Below are 24,855 nucleotides of genomic sequence, written 5' to 3' on the forward strand. Positions count from 1 at the left end.
GGACTAATACTGGAAGGAGGATAAACGGCTATCAGAATGTAGGGAAGCAAAACTGATAACATTCTAAATCAGAACCAGGGAATTTACACAACAGTAAATATACATGCAGAAGACATTAATAAAAGAGATGCATACATTTCCCAGATTTCAGTAGCACAATGTAACAAAATTACCTCGGGTATCTAACAGGGAAAACTACCACAAGATCAAATAAGACGAACTTTTCGGAAAAGAAATCATAAAATGAAGATTACTATCGGTCTATCACTCTCATTTTTCATGGCTACCACTAAGAAGCCATATTTAAAGTAATTCCATAATACCGCTCAAGTACTGTAGAAGCTCATCATTGTCCAAACTGCACTTGTTGAGGATATAGAACCAGCTTCTTTATTAAAGGGATGAGACCAATCAAAGCAATTTGAAGCTGTTCCGAACTATTTAATCGAATGCTGATTTGTCCTGCCCCTCGGTTGTTCAAATTGGCCCGTGCAACAAGATTTGAATGTCGTCCGATTGGGATCTGTGATTGTACATTGCATCCAACAGCAAGATCTCCATGCCAGTCCATTACAGAAAGCCCAAGCGTTGATAATGAGCGACCTAGAGGATAATCCTTATCTCTCAATTGGGCCTCCAAACTGCCACCATAAGCAACATCTCCACGCCCTGCCATTGCACCACCACTAAAAACGAGCTTGAATCGGTTACTAGCAACCAATTTGTCTTCAATCTTCAACCCAGCTGATAAGGCATCACCGAGGAGAGTAAATGAGAGACCAGCAGCTGTCTTATTTCTCCTAAAATTACTGAATCTTGTCTCACTGCGTAATGTATAAGCTAAGTCCTTCCCAACAGTCTGCATATCAAAACCTAATGAAGTTGCTTTCCCTTCCCCATGCTTAACTGAACTGGCTATCTCCATTTGAACATTAGCATCCTTTTTATCCTTACTAACCTGTCCAGAGAAAGACAGAGGTATCTTATCTTTGACAACAAACAATCTTTCTACATTTAACCCTTCGTAACCCACATCATGGTCCCATCCATGAGTTTCGAGGACAGGTCTTACAAGCCACTGATTTGATGAATCGAGATAACGATACCGGTGAGTGGGATTATCTGCATCAAAAGAAGAAGGCAAGGCCAAATCTGGCATTGGAACAGGAACAGAAGCCGCACCACTACTTTCTTCATCCATGTTGCCACTATAGTCACTTGGCAGAGTTTTTGCTGCTTCTGCCATTTTCTTCATCATCTTCCGTCGCTTTTTTTCTTCCTTCAATTGTTTCATCATCAAAAGCTTTTCTCTGTACTCTAACTCATCAAAGTATGCTTTCTTCTGAGCTTTAGACAGTTTATGCACCTGGGCCTTTGTTAAAGGTTTAAACGGTGGCAAATCATCAACTTCAGTCTCATCATCAGAATCTGATGATTCAACAAGGTCATCATCAGGACTGTCATCATCTCCAAACTGTTCATCTGGTAACTTTAATTGTGGTCTAGACTGGAGAAGGGATGACAACAAATATGGCAATGGAGGTGGCCTTGATCGAGCTGTATAAGGCTTTCCAGGAAGACTATCTTGTAACTTAAGTAGAGCATTTGCTTCGGACAGAACTTTTGACGCAAACGATAGAAGTAACAAATGAGGTTTCCAAACCTGGCCATTTGGCAACACCCTTTGGCCAGCCCTATTTGTTCTGCAGGCAGAATGGTTCTCCACCAGTGATACAGGATTCATGAGGCGCATGTCTCCAGCTGCTTGACGGATGGCTTGTTGCACAACGTGAGAACGTTGAGTGACAAACATGTCATAACTGGACGCAGTACCATTAGGGCCATCAGGTGGAGCAGATGCTGCATGAGTCAGAACCACAATAGCATTGAACCATATGGATGGTCCAAATATATCTGTAATCGTGTGTAAAAGTGGCATATCACTGAAATCCCTGCTCTGCATATCTAACCTATCAAGATACAACACAATATCAGGTGGTGTTTTCTTAATAAAGCGCTTAACAGAGTGCAAGATCTTCTCATTACTTCGCTGGTCTGTCCAGGAGGGAAGAAGTCCTGGGGTATCAATGACCCGTACCTTAATGCCCTGTACAGTTCCCACAACATCCTGAACCTTGTTGGTTCCCATATGAAAGGCACTAGTATTAAACTTAACTTCATCAAAAATAGAATTGATGGTAGAACTTTTACCAACTCCTGTCTTTCCAAGAACCATGATTGTACAAGAGAAATCAAGTGGATCCTGACCTGCTGCTTCGAGCTGTTCAGCCATTGCACTTGCACGATCAAAGCTGAAAGCACCAACACGGCCTCCATTCCTTCCTCTGAGCTGCTCGGCCAGTCCTAGCCTATACAAAACTTGAGCTACAACAACATTGTGGGGAGTCTGCCCAAGCCTATGAGCTAGCCGTAAAAACTTCACCCGGATCATCTGAAGTTTCTCACGAGTCTCATCATACTCGTCAGCCTCCCCATTTGAAGAGTCCTCCACCTGTTGAGACTGTGAGTTAGAAACAGCACTATTCGCACGAGACTGCTGCACTACCCGAGAAGCAGGTTCCAATAATGGAGCTGCATGGCCAAGGCCAGCTGGGCGAACAGGAGGGGGAATAGCACTAGCAGATTTTTCAGATGCAGATCGAAGCTGGGTTGCAGGCTGAATCTTCAGTTCTTTAGTCACTTTGGTGCTTTCCTTCACTACCACATGTTTTTCCTGTATCTTTTCAGGCTCCTCGACCACAGAAGAGTTATCCGGATCTCTGTGAATTTCTTCAGAAATATGAGACTGATTATCCTTATTACTTCCGACTTTCAGATCAGCTGCACTTGTCTGAATAGATGGTATCTCATAAGCGGAATTTTCTGAAAAGGATGAGTTAACAGCAGGTAGAATTACATCCCTTTCCTCAACCACAGAAGAGTTATCCCGATCTCTGTGAATTTCTTCAGAAATATGAGACTGATTATCCTTATTACTTCCGACTTTCAGATCAGCTGCACTTGTCTGAATAGATGGTATCTCATCAGCAGAATTTTCTGAAAAGGATGAGTTAACAGCAGGTAGAATTACATCCCTTTCCTCTACAGTTTCATGCAGATCAGAAGAAGTTCTTATTTCACGAATTGCTTCCAGCTGCTCTGATTCTGATGCATTTTTAGCATCATCATTTCCACGATCTATGCATTCAGTGATCTGACTGTCAGAGATGGTCATGTCTCCATCATTTCTGTCCTCATTGCTGAAATCAGTGACAGGGGTCCCATCCTTCATATCACTAATTACTTCACCCTGATGTTCAAAACCCCCGTTACAGTCAGCTGAAATGTCATGTACTTCCTCTATCTTCTGATCTCTAAATTCAGGATCTGAGTCACCATCCTTTGAATCCTCCGCAACAGCACCTTGGTTTGCCACCACCTCATTAGATTTGGATTTCAAATTAGTCTCTGTAACAACATAGTCCACTCTGTCTGTGTTTCCATTTTCCAAGACTACATCACCATTTTCTCTTGGAGTCATGAAGTCGGAATCATCAATTTCAGCATTTTCACTCAACAAACCAGAGTTTCCATCAATTGTGGCTCCTTTCTCCTTAGCTACCACCTCTTCACCAGTACTTAAGCCAGACTCTTCATTCCCACCACTCAAATCACTGCTATTGAAATTATCAACCTGCACACCATTGGAATCACTAGAAAATAAACCATCTCCAGAATCAACTTCATTCAGATGAACAATATCAAGCCCCGGCCCATCCCTTTCCAGCTCCTGGTCAGCAATTACTTCAGTCTCTCCCTCTCCTTGTTTCTCAGATTCACCAGCACTTACTCCAGTCTCTCGCTCTGGCTCTGATTGTTTCTCAGATTCACCCGCAATTACTTCAGTCTCTCCCTCTCCTTTTTTCTCAGATTCACCAGCAATTACTTCTGAGATTGCCTCCTCAAAATCATCTATTTCAGGTGCGGCATCTAGAGTTTCATTAACCGAAGCTGAAACCAATGCACTCCCGGTGTCAGAATCATCATGTTTATCAGAATCCAACGCGGATCCTAGATCATGGAAATGCTCTTGTGGCTCCATTGCCTCCTCGAAAACCTCCTCTCCTGCTAAATCATTCAATTTATCAGAATCCCCATCATCTACTCCCTTTCTCTCTCCATCAAAAGCATCATCAACCCTATAATCCATGACAAATCCTCAATCTCCCCTCAAAGCCCTGGATTCACCAAAAACACCTATATAACCGACAAATTCACCAAGAAAAACGAAAACATTAACAGAAACTGATTCACAAATATATAAAAAATAATCAATTAAAATCGATTTTGAATCTGAATTGAAACATTAGAAACAGAGGAAGATGCAATAAAAAAAGATTAATCTGTGTGGTGGATAATAATATAGTATAGTAATAATAAATTAAAAGAAATTCGTGGTCAAAAGTAGATCCCTGATGTTAGGGTTTTACATAATCAAATAAAATGTAACGAAGCATAAAATAATTTCAAAAAAAGTAAATAATAGAAAAAAATGCGAACCTGTGTTTGGTTGGATGAGAGAGACAGGGAGATAAAGTTGAATGTGTAAAAGTGGAGTGAGTGAAAACAAAATAAATCAAATGAAAAATGAAATAGAAAATAAGAAATTGTTCACTTCTTCATATTCATAATAAGCGAGTTTTGTTTTTGGTTTGAAGTTATCGCTATAGCAGTAAGTGGAAAATGAGATGAATTAAGGATAAGAGTGTTTGATCGAGTGGTGGAGATGAGTTAGATCGGACGGCGAAGAGTAGAGGAGTGCGTAGCATAGCTAATCACCGTCTATTTCGCCAATCATATGGTGCTGATGTGGACCAATAAGGAGTAAAAGAGTAATCATATATCATGTATTAAATCATGCTACTAATTCTCATGTACACATCTATTATCTCAAATTATATCATTTCATATGTAATAGACTTGTGATTAGTCAGAAAAATATATTTAAGTTAAGATTTAATTACTAAATATTTTTGTGACAAATCATAAGCTTATGACATATTGGGTGACGCAAATTGTGGGACAACAAATGTGTTTCCCGAATTCTCTGACTCACAATAAAGTAATACATGTAACTTATAAATCAATCATTAATAAATAAATAAAGTGTCACTTTATGACATATATATGAAATAAGGATTTAGTATAAATATATATATCATTTTCCTGAATAAAAATTCTTTATTTTGGATCACCTTGCATTTCACGTGGGAAAGTTGGAAAGTAGATCTCAGCCGTCCCTGGGTGTTGAAACTTTTGAGAAGAAAGATTGGACGCTTTCTATCGCTCACGTCACAATAGTGACAACACCAATGTGGGGTCACATATTGATAGATTATCCATTAATCTCTATTTGACTTAATTGGTGATTGAAAAATGTTATCAAACCAATTAATGACTCTATTATTTGTAACTATTGTCACTAATACTTCATGTAGAATGTAGGTAGGAATGGTGTGACAGTTGGACTAGACACTGTGATGATCTATTCAACTTGAAAACAATTCTTGTTTACTGTTCTAATTGAATGAGAGGTTGAATTCATCTGACCCGAGTGTTCAATCAAACAGTTTAATCGTTCAAATAAGTTAAATCTAATATGAAATATTGTTGGTTTTGTGTGTTGTTCAACTTTCACAATATTGATAAATTGACATATGAGACTATCAATAATCCCACATATATGTAGGATTTATTCTTTATTGAAACATTCCATCCTCTAAATGGCAAATAATCTAGGCATGTTCAGAATTTGACTTAAATTGGTTGTAAAGCAATAAATCGTAGAATCCAAACATGAAAATAAGTACTGATTGGGTGTGTCAGTTTTGGATTTTTCCTATTTGTGTTATTTTGCTATCTTTTGGTTGAATTGGGTTATATTTTCAAAAAACTCAAACTCAATATATTTAACTTCTTGCTATTGTTCCCCATTGTTTGTTTGTATTTTTGACCATTGGGATAAAATAATAAAAATTTCTCCGATCTGATCTCAGTTTTTAAGTGTTTAGAAGTATACTATTTCCTTAATATGACTTGGAATGTTTGTTGATGAGTTCTGCAATGCCTGGGAAGTTGATTTGAATTATTCATAGGATTAATTGTTTCCATACATATGAAAGATTGGATCATTTAGCCACGTGTATGTCAAGTGAACAAAAGTGGTGTTTTTTTACTTAATGGTTTTTTAATAGATAAATTTGGTAATAAATAATTTACACGCGTATATGCACAACACTACCTCCTGTTACCTTTTAACATACTTTGTTAAAATTATCTATGCATATATATTATACTACAATTAATTTTAAAAATAATAAAGAAATAATAATTATTTTTATTTATACTATTTGAATATGTTATTTAGTGATATTTTATATTTTAGAAGTACAAACAAACATGACATTTGTGTATTTGATTATTCATACCAACATTTTTATAAAAAATAAGTGATTTTTATTAAAATATTAAATTTAAATGAAAACGAGTTGATATGATTGATGCAGTTCAATTGAATAAACACAAGCAGAAAAGGCTGGGCAGCCATACAAGTGGACCAACCAAATCTCCTTATTACCAATAATTATGGCCAAGTTTCCCACAACATTAAACACGACAGGCTAATAGTTCATCCCTTACTAACATAATACAAAACCGAAAAACAAAAGAATCAATCACATTTCTCAACTTTTGTCTAATTCAGCAACTTTGTTTCAACTAACCATGCTTAATTACATTAAATCACATCAACAAAGTCACCTTCTAAAGGTAACTCTAGCTGCAACAATAAAAGGAAGAATTGAAGATGAGGAAGAAGAACTTGGAATTCTTCCTCTTCTTGTCCATTATAATCTGATTTGAATAACTTTGATTCTTGAACATGGGTTCTCAAGCTTCCAAACAAGTTGAGAGACGAAAGGCACTGCACAAAGAGAAGAAAATTCTGTTTGATCTTGGATTATCCTCAGGGGAAGATTACCCTGGTTCAGATTATCATCCTACAGATAGAAAAAATTGGATGTTTGGGCTTGACCCAGAGAAAATTCATATAAATAAGATTGTTTGGCCAGGAACCCATGATTCTGCAACTGATATGATTGGCATTCCATTCATTACTCGCCCTTTTGCACAATGCCAATCATTATCCATATACAATCAACTTGTGATGGGAACTCGTGTGTTCGATATTCGCGTGCAAAAAGATCGCCTCGTTTGCCATGGAATTCTCCTTACTTATAGTATTGACATTGTCATCAAAGATGTTAAGAAGTTTTTATCAGAAACCGAGTCTGAGATTATTATCCTTGAGGTCAGGACTGAGTTTGGACATGAAGATCCTCCTGAATTTGACAAGTACCTAGATGAACAACTAGGCGAATACTTGATTCCACAGGATGACAAAGTTTTCGATAAGACTATTGCAGAGGTGCTACCAAAGAGAGTTATATGTGTTTGGAAACCGAGAAAATCGCGGCAGCCGAAGGCAGGTAGCAATCTCTGGAGTGAAGGGTATTTGAAGGATAATTGGATCAACACAGATTTGCCATCAACAAAGTTTGATAGCAACTTGAAGCATTTGAGTGAGCAGCAACCTGTTGCATCCAGGAAATACTTTTATAGAGTGGAGAACACGGTTACGCCTGTGCCGGATAACCCTATTCTGTGTGTTAGGTCTGTAACTGAACGCATTCATGGCTATAATAGACTCTTCATTGCTGAGTGCTTCTCCAAAGGGTATGCAGATAGGCTTCAAGTTTTTTCTACGGATTTTATAGACAAGGATTTTGTTGATGCATGTGTTGGACTTACTCATGCTAGGATTGAGGGTAAAGCCTGAAGTTGTATGTTCATATCACTCTCAGTTATTCTTCTGTTCTCTGCATGGATCATGGTTGATGGGGTCAGAAATCCTATCATTTTTTGTTTGTTTGCAAACTCAAATTTATATTGTTTTGTTGCTTAGTGACAATCATGGGTTCAAATCCGTGACAATCTCTTAACTTGTGGAGTAAGACTGCATTTCTCATATCCTATTAAGTGGGAGCCTCATGCATTATGCTACCCTTTTTGTTATTGTCATTTTCCCATGCTTTCTATTGCTTTATGTTTCGTAGTTAATAGGATGTTAGAATCTATGAAGAATTAGGACAATAGAGGATCTAGACTCAGACCAATATCAAAGGAAAATAGGCAATTTCATGACAAAGGGAACTAATACTTGGAGCATAACTACTATCTGCTTCAAATTAAAATCACATTTCAAGTTAACAAAGAAGGTTTGAAATATTTTCAAACATTCCATACTATATTTTTCTTGATAATAATAAAGTATTCTAAAGATCTATAGTTTTATCACGTGGAAACTCATTTATTATAATGAGATCACTTTTAGTAGTCATGAACATCAATTCAAATTCTCAGAAAAAGTATCTAGTTGGTTCAAGTGGTACATGTTTGATTCCTTTTAAGCAATGTCTTGGGTTCGAGTCTTATGGATGAAAGAAATACTGTGGATGTTCTCAGCTCGGACATGAGGAAGTATTCAAGACAAAAACAATCTGAAACATAAGCCTCTAAATAATTGTTTCTATAAACTTTTCTAGAACCAGGTATCATCAATATAAACGAATTCATTTCACATTAAATTACTTTAGCCTATATCCTACACGCATGCAAAGAAATAGAATCTGCTATACACACATGATTAACTAGAATGTGAACAAATAAGAAGCAAAAAAAACATAGATCACAGTTTTTTCAGTAATACCGTAACAGCTAAATAGAACCATGGTAACTTCAAAAAAAAATTATTGAAGAGTTTATTAAGAAAATCGTCTAAAATTAGGAACAAGCATGTATAATCACTGATCGTGATATTATTTTTCATGCATTTGTTACAGCATTTACGTATAAAATCACTATGAGATAAGAACACAATAGGTTTCATATCATGCTATGTCATAGCTTTAGGAACATTTAGAAGACAAATTTAATGAGGAAAAAGTGAAGTTGTTGTATTAGCATCATTAGAAGAAATAATTGAGTTTTATTTGGCATCACAATACACACACCCAACATAATTATTAACAAAAATATTGTATAACTAGCCACCACAGAAATCTTATGATCTGAGCTTAAACGTCTAACAAATTTCTTCCATAATCTAGTTCATTCCCTCACTAATCTTGCATTGAAATGTGTCAACATCGCGTTAGTATAAAGAAATGAAAATTTCTAGTTGCTTAAGCTAAGTAATTATTCTATAAATTGAAGGTTCAGTCATATTTGGAAAGAATGGGTTGAAATTAGAAACCTCAATGTCTAAAAAATGCAACTTGTTTATCCTTTGTTCATATCAATCCCTGGAATTCAGGCAAATAGGAAGTAGGACCACATAACTAAATGGATAGACATTTGCTATCGTAAAATAATGTACCAGTTGCTGCTTGTGATTGGTCGGAAAAATAATTAATTATGAAAATTTTATTTTAAATATATTTTTTCAACCGATCATAATCACTTGCACATTGAGTAACATACATTATGGGATAGCAGATGTGCTCCCTAACTAAAAGGGTAAGTCTATCCTTTAGAATAGTGAGCTGATTCAGCACTAAACCATATCCAATGAATAATCATCTCACAACATTGACAAGGACAAGTGTATAACCTCATCCACAATTTACTTTTCACAAATATCAATCATTTATTAATAAAAGGCTTGTTGTATATTATATGTATTTTATGTTGAAATATCTTCAATTTGAGATAAGTGACTATATTATAGGACATAAAAGTCTTACAAAAAATAAGATTTAACCAATTAGAATCATATGATAAATTTTGTAGAGATACTAGTATATCTAAATTTGTATACTTAGTACCTTCCTACTTTTACATCTTGGAATACACTATTTGCTCCTATGTTATTATTCTATTATATAAACACATACACAATCTATGTCTCCTTAACTCTCATCCACTTTCAATCCTCCAACACTAAAAATTCTATATGTTTGCTCCATCCCTTACCCAACCCTTATTCTCACACTGTAATATAAAACCCTCTAGGCCTAAAAGTGCTTATTTTTCAAGAAAATTTGTTACCACGAGTGAAAACAGAGGACCCTGTTTTTGTGGCACAAAGATGGCTTCTCCTGCTTCCTATTATGAAGTGCTTGGAATTTCAATGGGTGCAAGCTGCTATGAAATAAAATCTGCTTATAGAAAACTTGCAAGGACATGTCACCCTGATGTTGTGGCTATGAATCAGAAGGAAAACTCAGGTAACCAATTCATGAAGATTAATTCAGCTTATTCAACTTTATCTGACCCAGATAAGCGTGCTCAATATGATAGAGAAATATATGGACATAGAAGATCACCAAAAATAGTTTCTATGTCTGGAAGATATCATCAAACAGTTTCTAAATCTGGAAGGAAATGGGAAACTGACCAATGTTGGTAGAGATCACTCTGTTAATATATAGAGTAATATTAAATTTACTATCAACCATATTGTTTTCTCTTTTCTCCTTATATTTGTCTACTACTATTTTGTTACTTTTCCGTTCCATTTATTCGAGGGTGAAGTAAGCGAAAGAATTGATAAGTAGAAAAGACTTCTAAAACTAATGTTAAGGTTTTGGTTCAAGACATGATTTTCTCATTTATGACTCTCCACTCTTCCTATACCTCAATAATAATAGAACTACATGGTGGTGGCTCCATGATCTTAGAATGTTACTACAGTCACACTTCCTTTCTCTGGATATTGGAAGTTGATAAATTAGTTAATATTTACTTTTTTTCTTTTCCTCTAGTCAAGAGTTTAATTTTAATAGAAACAGCAGATACAGTGGTTATGCATAATAAACTATGCAGACAGATTATCAAATAAAACGGGATTTTACCTAGCAACAGTTGAAATCAACTAGAAATTTATGGCACGATAAAACTTTTATTGAAGTCAAAATCTTTAACATAAAAAAATGACATGCTTAAGCCAATTTTTAAATTAATTAAAGCGATACATGATATTATAGTTACATGAGATTATAGAGGATTCGGGATTTGCTAAAGGTTACAACTTTTTACCTTTTATTTATGGGGACAAAATGATAAATAAATGGATTTAATATCAGTGTAAAGGACTGTCAGTAAATTATTCACCATTGATTTGTCAAATATCATTAACTCTTAGACAAAAGTTATACAAATCAACGAAGGATGATGACTGATAGCGTAAAAAAATTTACACTGTGAGTGCATAAATTTTAAACTCTAAATAAATTATATACGGGATCTTAATTTTTTCTTTTCTAATGGGTGACGGTAGGGCTCGTAATGAACCGAACCAACTCGGTATTCGTTCAAAATTCGATTCGTTATTCAACTCGATAAACTTAGTTCATGAACCAAATGAGCTGAACTTGAGCTGGAAATTAAGCTCGTTAAATAAACGAGCCGAACTTGAGTTGGATATAGTTCGACTCGTTAGGTTCATGTGTTGGCTCGATATATAAATATATAAATATATATATATATATACATATATATATATATATTATTTATATAAACTATTTTTTATGTTTATTATGACTCATGCATTATTTTTATTATATATATAAACAATGTTATATTTATATGTATAAAACTTTTTATAGTATTTTTAAAAAATTAATTAATTATTTAAGTTGCCTAAATGAACCAATTCGAACTTTGAACCGAACAGTTTGTGAATTTTAATCGAATCGAACTCGAGCTCAACAAATAACTCGTATCGAACTCGAGTCGAGCTTCAAGCCGGACCAATTCTTATCGAGCTGAACCGAGCTGAACTCTAGTTCGACTCGGTTCGGCTCGTTTCCAACCCTAGGTGACGACATAAGGTAGATCATTCCCTCAATTCATATATGCAGATCTCTTGTACTCATTGGTATCCTCAAAATGCATGTACTATGAATTTTATTTAATAAATAACGGACACACAATTAAACAAATATTCTTTTCGTCAACTAATTAAAAATATAATAAAGATTAATAAGATGGTTACAATTAAAATTATATTTGTCACACTTAAGTTGACATATGGTAGTGGATATAGAGTTGTATTTCACTCTTTTAAAATGAATGAGCAAATGATGATAAATGGTTGACCATGTCTTCAATGATCGAAAAGTGGATGTGATCATAGTCATGTTTTCACCCTTTTAAGTTGAGATGTGGTATCAGACATAAAATTGTACTTCACTTTCTTAAAGTGTGTATCACAAACTATGATTAAGCATCGTTTCTTCTCTTCGAACCTTAAAATAAAATACATCAAATCAACAAATATTTTTTTACTCAAAACTATGTAGTTTTGATTCCCTATTACTCAAGGTGATATGCTAGAATAAGATATAATATTGTCAAACAAAATAATCTTTATAAATAAATATTCAAATAACTTTGAGTTTTAAATTAGTTCATAAAATTAGTAAGAGTAACATATATTATAGGTAGATGATGTGTTAATATATTCTCCGATCTATAATCGACTCTTGAATTTGAATTTTAATGAATCATCACTGTAATCCAAAAGTAGACATAAATAGAGTTTTATATGTTTTGACTGCAAAAACATAATGACGACTATGGCAAGTCGTGTATTAGGTGTTCTACCAAAAATCAGAATGCAACAACTAACAACTTTATTTTCAACACTTTTCAAGAGAGTCAGACCTAGAATTATTAACTACTTGGACCCTTTCAATTTGTTTGATTCATATATATATATATATATATTTATAATATTAAAATTTATAAAATATCTATAATTAAACATTGCTTTAAATTTAAATAATACTTATAAAAACTTTTATAATTAAAAATTGCTTTATTTTTAAACAATTACTTTAGTCAAAATAAATTTAATGTATAATTAGTCTACATTTTTATGCTAAAAGTGGGAAGTCGTTCTAAGAATAGTGTTGTACTTTTGCTATTGGTTCCATCTAATTATATTTTAAGTAATTATATTTTAAATATATGTAATTCAAACAAATCAAATCAATCAATTAATATTTTATCCAAAACTATGTTGTATTTATTTTGATATTGCACCTAGGGATATTAGAAGCAAAGTGAACTCTTGTTAGACACAAAAATAAAATATTTGTTCCTTTTATAATTAAATTGATAAAATTTGGGTATAAAGACTCATAATTCATAAATTTTGGTTTAAAAACAATATTGTCCAATTTGGAAATAAATGGGAGATTTCCATGTTTTAAATGTAAAAACGTAGTGGCAACTCTAAATTTCTAGGAGAGGTCAATATTGAGTTCAACTTCTTCATAAGTCATGAAACCACTATTCAATCGAAAATGGGGCCATGACAAGAAAATAGAAGGGTACAAATTGTTATCACTTTGTTTAAAAATATGGTAAAAGTGTTATGAAGTTTTGAAAAATAAGATAACAACTCTAATAGTTTTAACTCCAAAGATGATATATTCCTTACCATTAAGCTTCCAATGTCTAACTATGAATAAACTAATTAACCATCACTTGAAAAACACAGAAGAAACATAAGAGAAAAATATTAGATAATCTCAAATTGATAACTCCAAATTCATGTCACTTTTCTCTTCGTTTTTTTCATGAAAGGAGTGTATGCACTTTCTTTTTATTTATTTGTAGCTAAATAATTTTGTTTATTAATAATACTAAAAATTGCGCTGACCAACACATAATTTTTTATATAAAAAATAATTTATATTTTCTTTATAAATAATAATAGTAATAAATATTTGTAGTTAAATTATTTTTTGCCTTTTATAAATAATAATTATTTTAATAAATTATTTATTTATATAAACAATAAATATTTTCTTTAATAACTATATAATTAAAGTTAAAAAAAGATTAAATCAATAAATTATTTCAGGAATTAAATAGTGAGGTTATGACTTATGTCATATCTTAGAAATAGTGCATTCATTAGTAGTATCTATATTTCAGTCTAATGTAGTCTCTTCTACTATTAAACCTCATTCAATTAATTAAAATAATTTCTTTAATTTAAATCAATACATTAATCAATCTTCAATTTATAATTAGGTAAGCTTGATTCTCTCTTATAGTCTTGAGGATATATGGGATATGAGTAAGATATAATCTTGTGAGATATACAAATAAATAAAACCCATTTATAAATATGTAAATAAAAAATCTAATAACTTATAGGTACAATTGGTCCACGTATTTAGGGATAATACCATTTTATTACATACAGACAAGATGATGGTACTCGCCTTAATTCAAATTGACTTTTGAACTTTAAACTCTAGTTTAATGAAGATATTTTCCAATTTTGGCTTAAAAATATAATTTTCTACATTCACCATAAAAAATATTATGACAACTCCAAATCATTTTAAAGATAGAGGAATCTTGTTTCCCTCCCCTCCTATGTTGTTCAACTAAAAATCGGACACGGTCGATATTAAAGTCAATATCGTTATATGATTGAGAATAAATAGTCTATCTCACATCTTCATCATTAATGAGAATTCAGTTAGTAAGTGTGGTCCTCTTCTCTTCATCTCCTCTTCTACTATATATAGCACAATCATACCTCATTTTTTACAAATGATTTTTAACCATACTCGACTATTTCCCTCTTCACTTACCTTTCACCACCAATACCCCGACCATCATTGTCATGTAGAATCTAATAACAACAACCGAGTGCATTTCTAAAGTCCATTAATAAACATAAAAGGTGTACACATCATTCTCTTGTCCAAAGTGCATCCATCATAACTCATATATCTATTTATCTCTCCTTTTCATTTTGTTTGAGTATAAACAAATACATAATATCTATCCATATAGATATTATTGGGTTCAGTAATTAACTATGTCGTCGAGCAACATGAAGCTCATTTTGGAGAGCCTGATACAAATGACAGACCAAGTATCCAAAATGGTCGATGAAGTTCAAAAGTTTAGGCAGGAATGTCTCGAAATAAAGGCCAAAACTAAGAAACTCGTTGCACTTCTGCGACAAGTCATTGTGAACAACAATAACCTATATGAACGTCCCACAAGGCGCATTATAGAAGACATCAAACAAGTCCTTGACAAAGCACTCACCCTTGTTTCCAAATGTCGTATCAATGGCCATGTCAAACATCTCTTCACCATTATCCATGCCACCTCCTTTCGCAAAACCTCGTTGCAGCTTGAGAATTCCATTGGTAATGTGCAATGGTTGCTAAGGGTTTCAACTTCAGCGGATAAATGTGATGATGATGATGAATATCTTGGTTTTCCTCCTATCGCTGCTGGTGAACCTATTTTGTGTTTAATTTGGGAACATGTTGCTATTTTGCTCTCCAATGCTTCATTGGAGGAACGTTCTGATGTTGCTGCTTCTTTGGTTTCTTTGGCATGTGATAATGATAGGTATGTGAAATTGATTCTTGAGGAAGGTGGGATACCACCTCTGTTGAAATTGTTGAAAGAAGGGAATATGGATGGACAGGAAAATGCAGCAAAGGCAATTGGGTTGCTTGGGAGAGATCCTGAAAGCGTAGAACATATTGTGAATGCACGTGTTTGTCCCGTGTTTGCGAAAATTCTCAAAGAAGGTCACATGCAAGTTCAGTTAGTTGTGGCTTGGGCTATTTCGGAGATGGCTGCACATTGTCCAAAACTTCAAGATTATTTCTCTCGTTACAATACTATAAGTTTGTTGTTTAGCCATCTTGCTCCTGAAACCATTCAAGAACATAATAAGTATGACATTGAAAGCAAATATTACATGTTTTCTATTCAACCAGTTTTGATGTCTAGTAGTGATTCTAATAATAAGAAGGTACAAAGAGATGATGATAATAATGTAAAGGGTGGCAACCTCAATCATGCAAGTTTAAAGCATGATAACAACCAACGGGATCCACATGTATCACTAGCAAGTACTAGCAAAAAAGGTAAGGAATTTGATGATCTGGAAATAAAGGCTCAAATGAAAACAATGGCTGCTAGAGCACTTTGGCAATTGTGTAAAGGGAATGTCACTATTTGTCGCCATATCAATGAATCAAAAGCTCTTCCTTGCTTTGCAATATTATTGGAAAATGGGTCTCGTGATGTGAAGTCATACTCAACAATGGCATTGATGGAAATTACATCTGTGGCAGAACAACATGACGAATTTAGACGTTATGCTTTCAAGCCTAATTCCCCTACTGCCAAGGCCATTATGGATCAGTTGCATAAAATTATTGACAAATGTGACTCCAATTTGCTCATACCTTGTGTTAAATCTGTTGGTAACTTAGCCAATATTTTTAGATCAAAAGAAACAAGGTTCATTGCCCTATTGGTTAGGCTTCTTGGTGAAAAAGAACCAAAAATTTGTGTGGAAGCAACAATTGCACTCAACAAATTTGCTTGTACTGATAACCATCTTCATGAAAGTCATTGTAATACAGTCATCAAGGCAGGTGGTGTAAATCATTTGATTCAAATGATTTATTTTGGGGATCAAATGATGCAAAAACATGCTTTAACACTTTTATGTTATATAGCACTACATGTTCCCAAAAGTGCGATTCTTGCACAACAAGAGGTGCTTATAATTCTTGAATGGTGCACAAAGAATGCTCATCTGATCGGAGAACCACCCATTGAAGCATTGTTACCAAAAGTTAAAAGTAGGTTAGGACTATAATGCTCATCTAAATGAATTGTTTTTTTTATGTTGGTACTGTAATGTGTAATGCATACAATGTGCAATTTTATATTGGTACTAACCATCATTCAAAATCATTAGAACATTTGAAATCTAATTTTATTACTAGTACTAGTAATTGAACATATATATGTTTGTCAAGCATATACAATATAGAAAAACAATGAGACAAAGAATGTGAGAAACTTCTAGTGTATTTAACTCATATTTCATCTATATTTGATTTTGATTCCAGGGAAAATCAAATAGCATAATTGTATCTATTACTCTATACCAACAAGACAAGCAAAAACATCCAAAAAGAAAGAAAACATATGATCTAACCTTTACACAAACCCATATTGAAATTACACTCTTTAAGATTCTTATATCATAATTGTTTTGTTCACAATTATTTATAAAATATGCAACCTATAATATTTTATATAAAAAGAGTACAAGTGAAATAGACAAAGAGTTTTGGGCATAGGATTACAACATTAAAGAAAATAGTGAAGTATACACATAAACAAGTAAATGAAAAGAAGACGACACAAGAGTTAACCAAAAGAACAATAATGTTAGGTTCGCACCACCTTCCTCTACCTAGGGATAGCAAAATGGGCTTGGCCCAACAGGCCAGTCCGTTTGGGTAGGTGTTTTTAGCGGGCCAGGCTGGGGGTTTTAGCCCAAAAGCCCATATTCAACCTGTTTTTGAAGTCCGTTTTTTAGACGGATCATGGAGGGCTGGGCTGGCCCGGCGGGCCAACATTAAGATTAAAGTTCATTTGTCTATCATGTTGCTCAATACAATTAAGATTAAACTTTCATAATTTTAACTTATGTTTGGATGTTTAAGCATATAATTCTTATTTCTCTTTGTAAAATGAACATTTAATATCTCATTATGTACATATCTATTATCTTCACTTTCATCCAATTATTGTACTTGTTATCAAATAAAGGTGGAGTTTCACTAACAATTAGGAATGTTTGAATCAAATTTAAACATCTAATTAATTGAAATGAAATATTGGAAACTCAAATAGAACTACTGATTTTGATGCGTTTCAATTTATATTTTTAATGTAGTCGAATTCAAATTAAATCGAGTAATATATATAATTTATTGTGATTGATTTATAATATATTAGTTTTGATTCTTATACACTTTTTAAAACTTAGGAGTTATAAGCTCTATTGTGAACTAGGACTCTAAAAGTTTAAGACTATGTTGTTTTATTGTTTAGAATTCACAAGTTTTATACTAATGCAATATGTTATTATGAGATTGTGTCTTTTGTTTGTGATTTTTTGTTTTAAAAGACATTTATAAATTGTTTGAATTATTTATTTTTGTCTAAAAGTTTTAATGTTTGTTTTAAAAACAAAACAAAACAAGTCAGCCCGCTGGCCTGTCAGCCCGCTAGCCTGTCAGCCCTGCCAAATATGGGTCGGGCTGACATTTTGAGCCCTTTTAATAATAAGGGTCAGGCCAACCCCTATTCTGATGGGCCAAAGGCGGGCCAAGCCGGACCGGGCTGACCCATATTGCCACTCTTACCTCTACCTTTTCCATTTCACCATTAATCATTTCTTAACACCATATCACCGCCTCACCATTGCTCTCAGACGTGGAGCTCTAGTTCTCACAATGTCACCTTGTAGAGGAAGCCCATGGTTGTGTATGGGGTTGTCCTCATGGACAAATTCACTTGGTTTGTGCACTTTGATTGAAAAATTACATAATCTTTTCAAATATTTACCAAAGTGGTGGAATTTTCAAACACTCCACAATCTGTAGTTGGTTAATTTGTGAAAGTTTTTAATTTTTTTTCATTTCTCATACATAAATTGGCACCCTAATGAGAGTTTTTCAAATTTTATTCCTCTCCTTCCTAAATCGGCTACCTCCTAGGAGTTTTTATTTTTCACTCTCCTTCATAAATCAACAAACGTATATGAGTCATTATTTTATTATTTTATTCATCACTTTTAAATTGACAATAATAAATGAGTTTTCATGTATATTTTGTTTTTCCTCTGAGTCACTCATAAATCGACAACTACATATTAGTTTTTAGTTTTTTTCTGTCACTCCTAAATCAACAACACTATAAGAGTTTTTTGGTTTTCCATATTTTTTAGGCAACACCCATTTGCACATTCCTTCTTCTACTCAAATACAATCATTATCTGACATCTTTTATCTGACGTCTTCTATTTTGAAGGGGGAGGGAAGGAAGAGGAGGGCTTAGGATGAGATTCATTTGTTTAGGAGTTTGGTCAGATAAGGGGGAGGGTTTTGGAGAATTTTTAAAACCCTCCAAAGCTCTCATTATATCATTTTTTGGTGTTCCCCCAAATTGGGGTTTTTGAGAGGAAAACAATGTTAAATACATAATTATCATTATTAATATTTTCTAATTATATTTATGCACATTATATAATACATGACATACTATTGATTTTTTAAAGGAGGGTAAAATAATATTTTGTATTATATTAATCATCCATTTACCTCCTATCTAAATTTCATACTTTCAAACAAGGGAATGACTTAGTTGAATTTGCCTTCCCTTCTCCTTCCATTCCTCCCCTTTTTATATTCTCATCCCTCTCCTTCCCTTTCTCTCCTATCATTGATAACATGGAGAACATTTGTGTACTTAATTATTTTGGATAAAATTGTTGCCAGGATAACTTATGAAATTTTATGTTAAAAGAAATGTTATTATGCTTAAATCTTATTTTCATATCCAATTTGAGAAGAAAACGTCTAAGGACTTATTCCCTTAATAATAATTTAGTCTGTTTTTTTTGCCTATAAAAACTCTCAATATTATAATATTATCAATATATAAATGTTAAACTTCTATAAAATGATTTTTTTCCTTTTTATCGTTGATATTAACTTTATTTACTAATTTAACAGAAGATTAAAAAGACAAAACAATAATACTACTTACACAATTTTCAAAAATTCCAATTCTATCACTAGTGATCCTAGTCATATGGAACACAAAAGGAGATATTAATTATATTAGAAAAACAGCTCCCTCGGTCAGATTGTTTAGAAATCTAAAAAATAAATAAATAAAATTTATAATATGTTAATTAAATTATTCTCCAACATATTGTTTTTATGTTTTAATCACCACTGAAAAATTTAGGATAATACTATCTATCAAATGTTCGATTTTGATTGATTAATCAACGTCACTTTTATTTTTTGATGTATCATAATCAACCAAGTTAATTCCTCAAAACTCATATGTATTAAATATTTAAAGAGTAAATTACGCTGACACCCCTGAGTTTTAGTGAAATTATACAAACCATCTCTCACTTTTCTAAACTTATACAAACCTTACCTAGTTTTGTACTCTCATTACACTGACCACCCCTGTATAATAAATAAGTGTAATTTTTTAAACAAAAAATGTGATAAATGCAATTAAGTTAAACAAAACATGATATATTGTGTAGACAAGTCTAAATAATATACAAATTAATGTATCTTTATTATTTTTGGTTCATTACACTACATTATAAGAGTGATTTAAACAATACTTCTTTATAATTGTTTATGCATTTTGTAACAAAAAAATAATAAAGATACATTAATTTGTATATTATTTAGACTTGTCTACACAATATATCATGTTTTGTTTAACTTAATTGCATTTATCATATTTTTTGTTTAAAAAATTACACTTATTTTTTATACAGGGGTGGTCAGTGTAATGAAAGTACAAAACTAGGTGAGGTTTGTATAAGTTTAGAAAAGTGAAGGGTGGTTTGTGTAATTTCACTAAAACTCAAGGGGGTGTCAGTGTAAAAATTAACATCATGTCTATCCATCATTATAAATGAATCTCTTATGGCATTCCAAAAACATGACACAATAAAATTCATTATGATCCCTAAAACTTAAGTGATAAACATAATCTTTGTAAGACTCAATTTGTTTGATTGGGCACAATTTTTTTAAGAACTTGAATGAACTTATCCTCTTAATCTTGAAAACAACATTGACCATTCCACTCAATAGATCCAACGGCCCACATGCAATAGGGAAAGAGGAAAGAGATCCCTGACCAAGAGATGAACCTCGAGGATTGTAATCGGACTTTATTAAACCGGAAAATTGGGCCCACAAAGCCCAATAAAGGTTTTAAAAAAAACGTGTTATTGTAAATCGGTTATGGTGTCACGTGGCACCGTGTTATTATAAAAGGAGAACCTTCTCCTATTATTTGATTCATTCTGTTCTTATTTGAAACCCTAATCTCGAAAATCAAACGGCGCTGAGAGAGAATGGGTTCTGAGAGATTAACTGGGAAGGTGAAATGGTTCAATGACACCAAGGGATTCGGATTCATTACCCCTGATGATGGTGGTGAGGAACTTTTTGTTCATCAATCTCAGATAAAATCTGATGGTTTTCGATCCCTCGCTGAAGGTGAATCCGTTGAGTTTCAAATCGAAGCTGATTCCGATGGCCGATCTAAGGCCGTTGATGTCACCGGTCCTGATGGTGCTAACGTCCAGGGTAGCCGACGCGGCGGCGGCGGTGGCGGTGGAGGAGGCTATGGTGGTGGAGGTGGTTATGGCGGTGGTAGAGGTGGGGGAGGTTATGGTGGTCGTGGTGGCGGTCGTGGTGGAAGAGGAGGTGGTGGATATGGTGATGGAGGGTATGGAGGTGGTGGCGGTGGTGGTGGAGGTTGTTACAGCTGTGGTGAGTCTGGTCACATTGCTAGGGAGTGTCCTCAAGGGGGTGGCGGTGGCGGTGGAAGGTATGGAGGCGGTGGTGGTGGCGGTGGAAGGTATGGAGGCGGTGGTGGTGGAGGAGGAGGTGGTGGCGGTGGCTGCTACAACTGTGGGGAATCTGGTCATTTTGCAAGAGATTGCACAACTTCCGGTGGTCGTTGAAGTAATAACATAGTTCCTTGATCTTTACTTTTGTGAAGTGTCATTGGGAATTGGGTGATTTATGTTTTGTGGGTCATTTTAATTTCATGTGCTTGGTTTTGAATTAGTTTTGGGTTCAGAGATCGTGGATCTAACTAGTTTGGACTTACTTTTTTTTTTCTTTGAGTAATTAGATGTTGGGGGATGGGGTTTATTATTATGTCTTTTTGAATCGGAGAGATTTTGTTAAATTATGAGATTATGGCATGTATGCTCTCTGCTATGCTGTCTCAATAGACGTGTTGAACAAAATTTTCTCTGCCTCATATTTGCTATCTTTGAATTTTATTCATAATTTATTTGCTTCTTATTTGATTTATTTGTTTTGATGATTGTTTTGTGTCAGTTATGTTTGGTGCCTGTACTCATGAGAAAAGTGACCTCTGCGTTTGTTTTAAGCAATCAATTATTATTATTCCCTATCAATGCTTATTCTCTTATCTGCGTTTGTTTCTGTGATTATTTTTAAATGGGTGAATCATAATCCCTTGCCGTCCCAAAAGTGACTTTAGGACTGTGATTTGTGGAAAGCTAAGAAGTCATTCAATTTATTATTCCTGTTATGATTTTTACACTGAAACTATGTTATTTGAATTTCAAGATATCAAAATTTAATAGCATAGTTCATCTTATTATATATTTTTTACTGACCGTACCTTAGAATATCAAATCATGTGTGGAATATCCACTAATTAACCTTTCGAGTAAGCATACGGAACTCCAATTAACAGTTTTTGTGCAATTTCATTCCTTTTTGGATTGTGTTATCAAATTTCTAAATATCATTTTGATATGATTGTTATATTTCTCTTCTCCAAAACTATGACCCATGTTTTTTGTTTGAGAATTGATTATTTGGCTGGCTTGTTTGAGTAGTGATTGATATAGTTTTCATCATAGTGCATAGTTATTTAACAAGTATGTAATACAGTTGCTAAGCTTTATGTGTTAAAGTATGACTTGTGCTGTTTATGATTTTGTTATCAACACTGATTGTTGTCACTCAACATTTGTGGCTTATGTTTGGTATTGTTGTTAGACTTCCATTCTCTCTAATCCTTTGCTTCATTAGTGGATATGCGTTTTCTAAACATCTCAACTCCATACAATATTAACTCATTTTAGGTGTGGGTTCTACCCAAGATACAACATCCACGACGGCCACCATTAAGTTTAGTATGGTAGTGGCGAAATCAGGTTGAAGAGAATGTCAATTAAAAAGAAGAGATCAGGCTTGACAAAAAATAGCTTTAATCCCACATTTTTTAATCCTACCTATATCTTTTCCTGTTATTCATTTCATTCTATCGTTCATCTTCCTCTTCCCATTTTACTTGTACATTCTAACTTAAAGCTACAAACCTCACGCTTCACCACAGTTACATCTGTTTGAAAAAAGGAGAGAAGAAAAATACATAACTGAGTGTAGCCAGGATCTTCCGATGTAAAAATATTAATGAGGATCTTCGTACCTAAACTTGAGCCGAGGCGTTTGATCAGATGTTTGAATTGGTGTGTCTGTTACATAAAATATGACGAAATAATCGTGGGCTTAGCCTTCAATTGTTGTTGCTGCTCGTCCCCTCGTTCCATTTCATCCATTATTTGATGGTTGATGTGGTTATCATTTAAGTAACTTTAAATTATTGAAATGTAAGAAGAATATTAATGAGGAGATAATTACTAATAAGATGTGGTTATCCTTATGTTGTAATAGACTAATAAGTTTAAACTAAATTATAATTAGTCTAAACTAACTATCAAGGAGATACTGTGATTAATTACCTTAAGTTTAAACTAACCAATAAGCATCTATTCTAATTTATGGGTAAAAATGATATCAAAATTTGAAGTACTCCAAAATAAGGATTGCAAAATCGAATATTATCTGATTTGAATTTAAATACAATAGCATTTGTTAGAATCGTATTTCTTATATATTTATTAAAATTGTTGATAATAATACTTATAAGTTATAAATGAACAAAGAGTTGTTTTAATCATGTTTAGATTCATTTCAATGAAAATGTTAGTACTAATATAATTAGTTAATGGAAGAAAATACACAATCAGAATAATCATCAGTATGAGACAGTTTATTTGGATAATTGTTGCATGTAATATAAAATTGTGGTTGAGAGGATAAAAAGAGTTAATATTAATGAGAAGGGAGGAGATGTCCAATTAGAGTTTTGAATTTACAGCATCTAGGTAGTAAAATAGTGAACAAATATGTTAAGAGAATGAAATCGCTTTGGTATCAAGAAGAAATTTAGAATGATAAAAAATGATCAAACTCAATTATTAGTTAGACAAATTAATTTATTACACAAGTAGAAGTTGTTACACTGCAATGAAAAATAAAACACAATGACATAATGATCATCGAAATGATCCTAGATAAGAAAAGAAGTTACTACTAACACAATTTTTCAATGAGATAAAATTACGAGAATGATTGTCGGCCGATACATATAAAAAAAAGGGAAAAAGGTGAATCACTACATTGAAACAGGTTGGTGTTTTTTATTTGAATAAATGTAGCATGTAACATGAAAATATGAGGCAGAGAAAGAAATGAATTAATGCTACTAAAAAAGTAACACAACAAAATGAAATAACTAATAAGAGTTTGGAAGTTTGTACACTTCAATAATAGAATTGTGACAAAACTATGTTATAGTGGATGAAACTCCTATGATATAATGGGTAAGTTTATGAGAGTAAAGATAAGTTGTGGATAAATTAAAAATAATTAACTAATTCCTAAATAAATATTGCTCTATTTATTATCTCAACATAATCTAGATTAAGGTATTTGCTTGGCTACAATCACAACCCTCTTCTTGCCTCAGTTACCTCATGCTGTAAATTTAGGTATACAACAAAACTCTAGATACTATGTTGAGTATTTCACTTTTATATACAAATATATATCCAAACATATACAATATCTTCATACACTATTGAATTGGACCCCACATACAAGTAGTGCTTAGGATGTGTGACTTCATGAAAAGTTGTTGCACCTAATAACTTCTTTATAAAAATATAAAAAGCTTTCAACATTTTGAGTTCAAAATCTAGATATCACG

At 33.3% G+C, this 24,855-nt stretch overlaps 5 protein-coding genes across 15 annotated transcripts; 4 read left to right on the forward strand and 1 right to left on the reverse strand.

Moving 5' to 3' along the window:
* On the reverse strand, positions 65-4,696 carry LOC109325347 (translocase of chloroplast 120, chloroplastic-like). 5 transcript variants are annotated; one of them, XM_019557652.1, is made up of 3 exons: positions 4,561-4,696; positions 4,068-4,257; positions 65-4,034 (listed from the first exon to the last, which is right to left on the reverse strand). In XM_019557652.1, exons 2-3 carry the CDS (start codon positions 4,208-4,210, stop codon positions 347-349), a joined length of 3,831 nt encoding a protein of 1,276 aa, XP_019413197.1. In that variant the 5' UTR covers positions 4,211-4,257; positions 4,561-4,696; the 3' UTR covers positions 65-346. The 5 variants fall into 5 exon arrangements, with proteins under 5 accessions (XP_019413197.1, XP_019413198.1, XP_019413199.1 ...); XM_019557653.1 differs by having other exon boundaries at positions 65-3,845; positions 3,945-4,257; XM_019557654.1 differs by having other exon boundaries at positions 65-2,752; positions 2,927-4,257.
* Positions 6,914-7,967, forward strand: LOC109363457 (PI-PLC X-box domain-containing protein DDB_G0293730-like). The gene has a single exon (XM_019609722.1). The coding sequence runs from the start codon at positions 6,941-6,943 to the stop codon at positions 7,895-7,897; it is 957 nt and encodes a 318-aa protein (XP_019465267.1). The 5' UTR covers positions 6,914-6,940; the 3' UTR covers positions 7,898-7,967.
* On the forward strand, positions 10,208-10,528 carry LOC109363487 (chaperone protein dnaJ 11, chloroplastic-like). The gene has a single exon (XM_019609752.1). It carries the CDS (start codon positions 10,208-10,210, stop codon positions 10,526-10,528), a length of 321 nt encoding a protein of 106 aa, XP_019465297.1.
* Positions 14,948-16,786, forward strand: LOC109325085. The gene has a single exon (XM_019557231.1). The coding sequence runs from the start codon at positions 14,969-14,971 to the stop codon at positions 16,784-16,786; it is 1,818 nt and encodes a 605-aa protein (XP_019412776.1). The 5' UTR covers positions 14,948-14,968.
* Positions 21,007-22,040, forward strand: LOC109325901 (glycine-rich protein 2-like). 7 transcript variants are annotated; one of them, XM_019558506.1, is made up of 3 exons: positions 21,007-21,428; positions 21,492-21,605; positions 21,639-22,040. In XM_019558506.1, exons 1-3 carry the CDS (start codon positions 21,107-21,109, stop codon positions 21,719-21,721), a joined length of 519 nt encoding a protein of 172 aa, XP_019414051.1. In that variant the 5' UTR covers positions 21,007-21,106; the 3' UTR covers positions 21,722-22,040. The 7 variants fall into 7 exon arrangements, with proteins under 7 accessions (XP_019414051.1, XP_019414054.1, XP_019414053.1 ...); XM_019558509.1 differs by having other exon boundaries at positions 21,645-22,040; XM_019558508.1 differs by having other exon boundaries at positions 21,008-21,428; positions 21,642-22,040.

Source organism: Lupinus angustifolius, chromosome LG13 (genome assembly GCF_001865875.1).
Source record: "Lupinus angustifolius cultivar Tanjil chromosome LG13, LupAngTanjil_v1.0, whole genome shotgun sequence".
Lineage (NCBI taxonomy): Eukaryota > Viridiplantae > Streptophyta > Magnoliopsida > Fabales > Fabaceae > Lupinus > Lupinus angustifolius.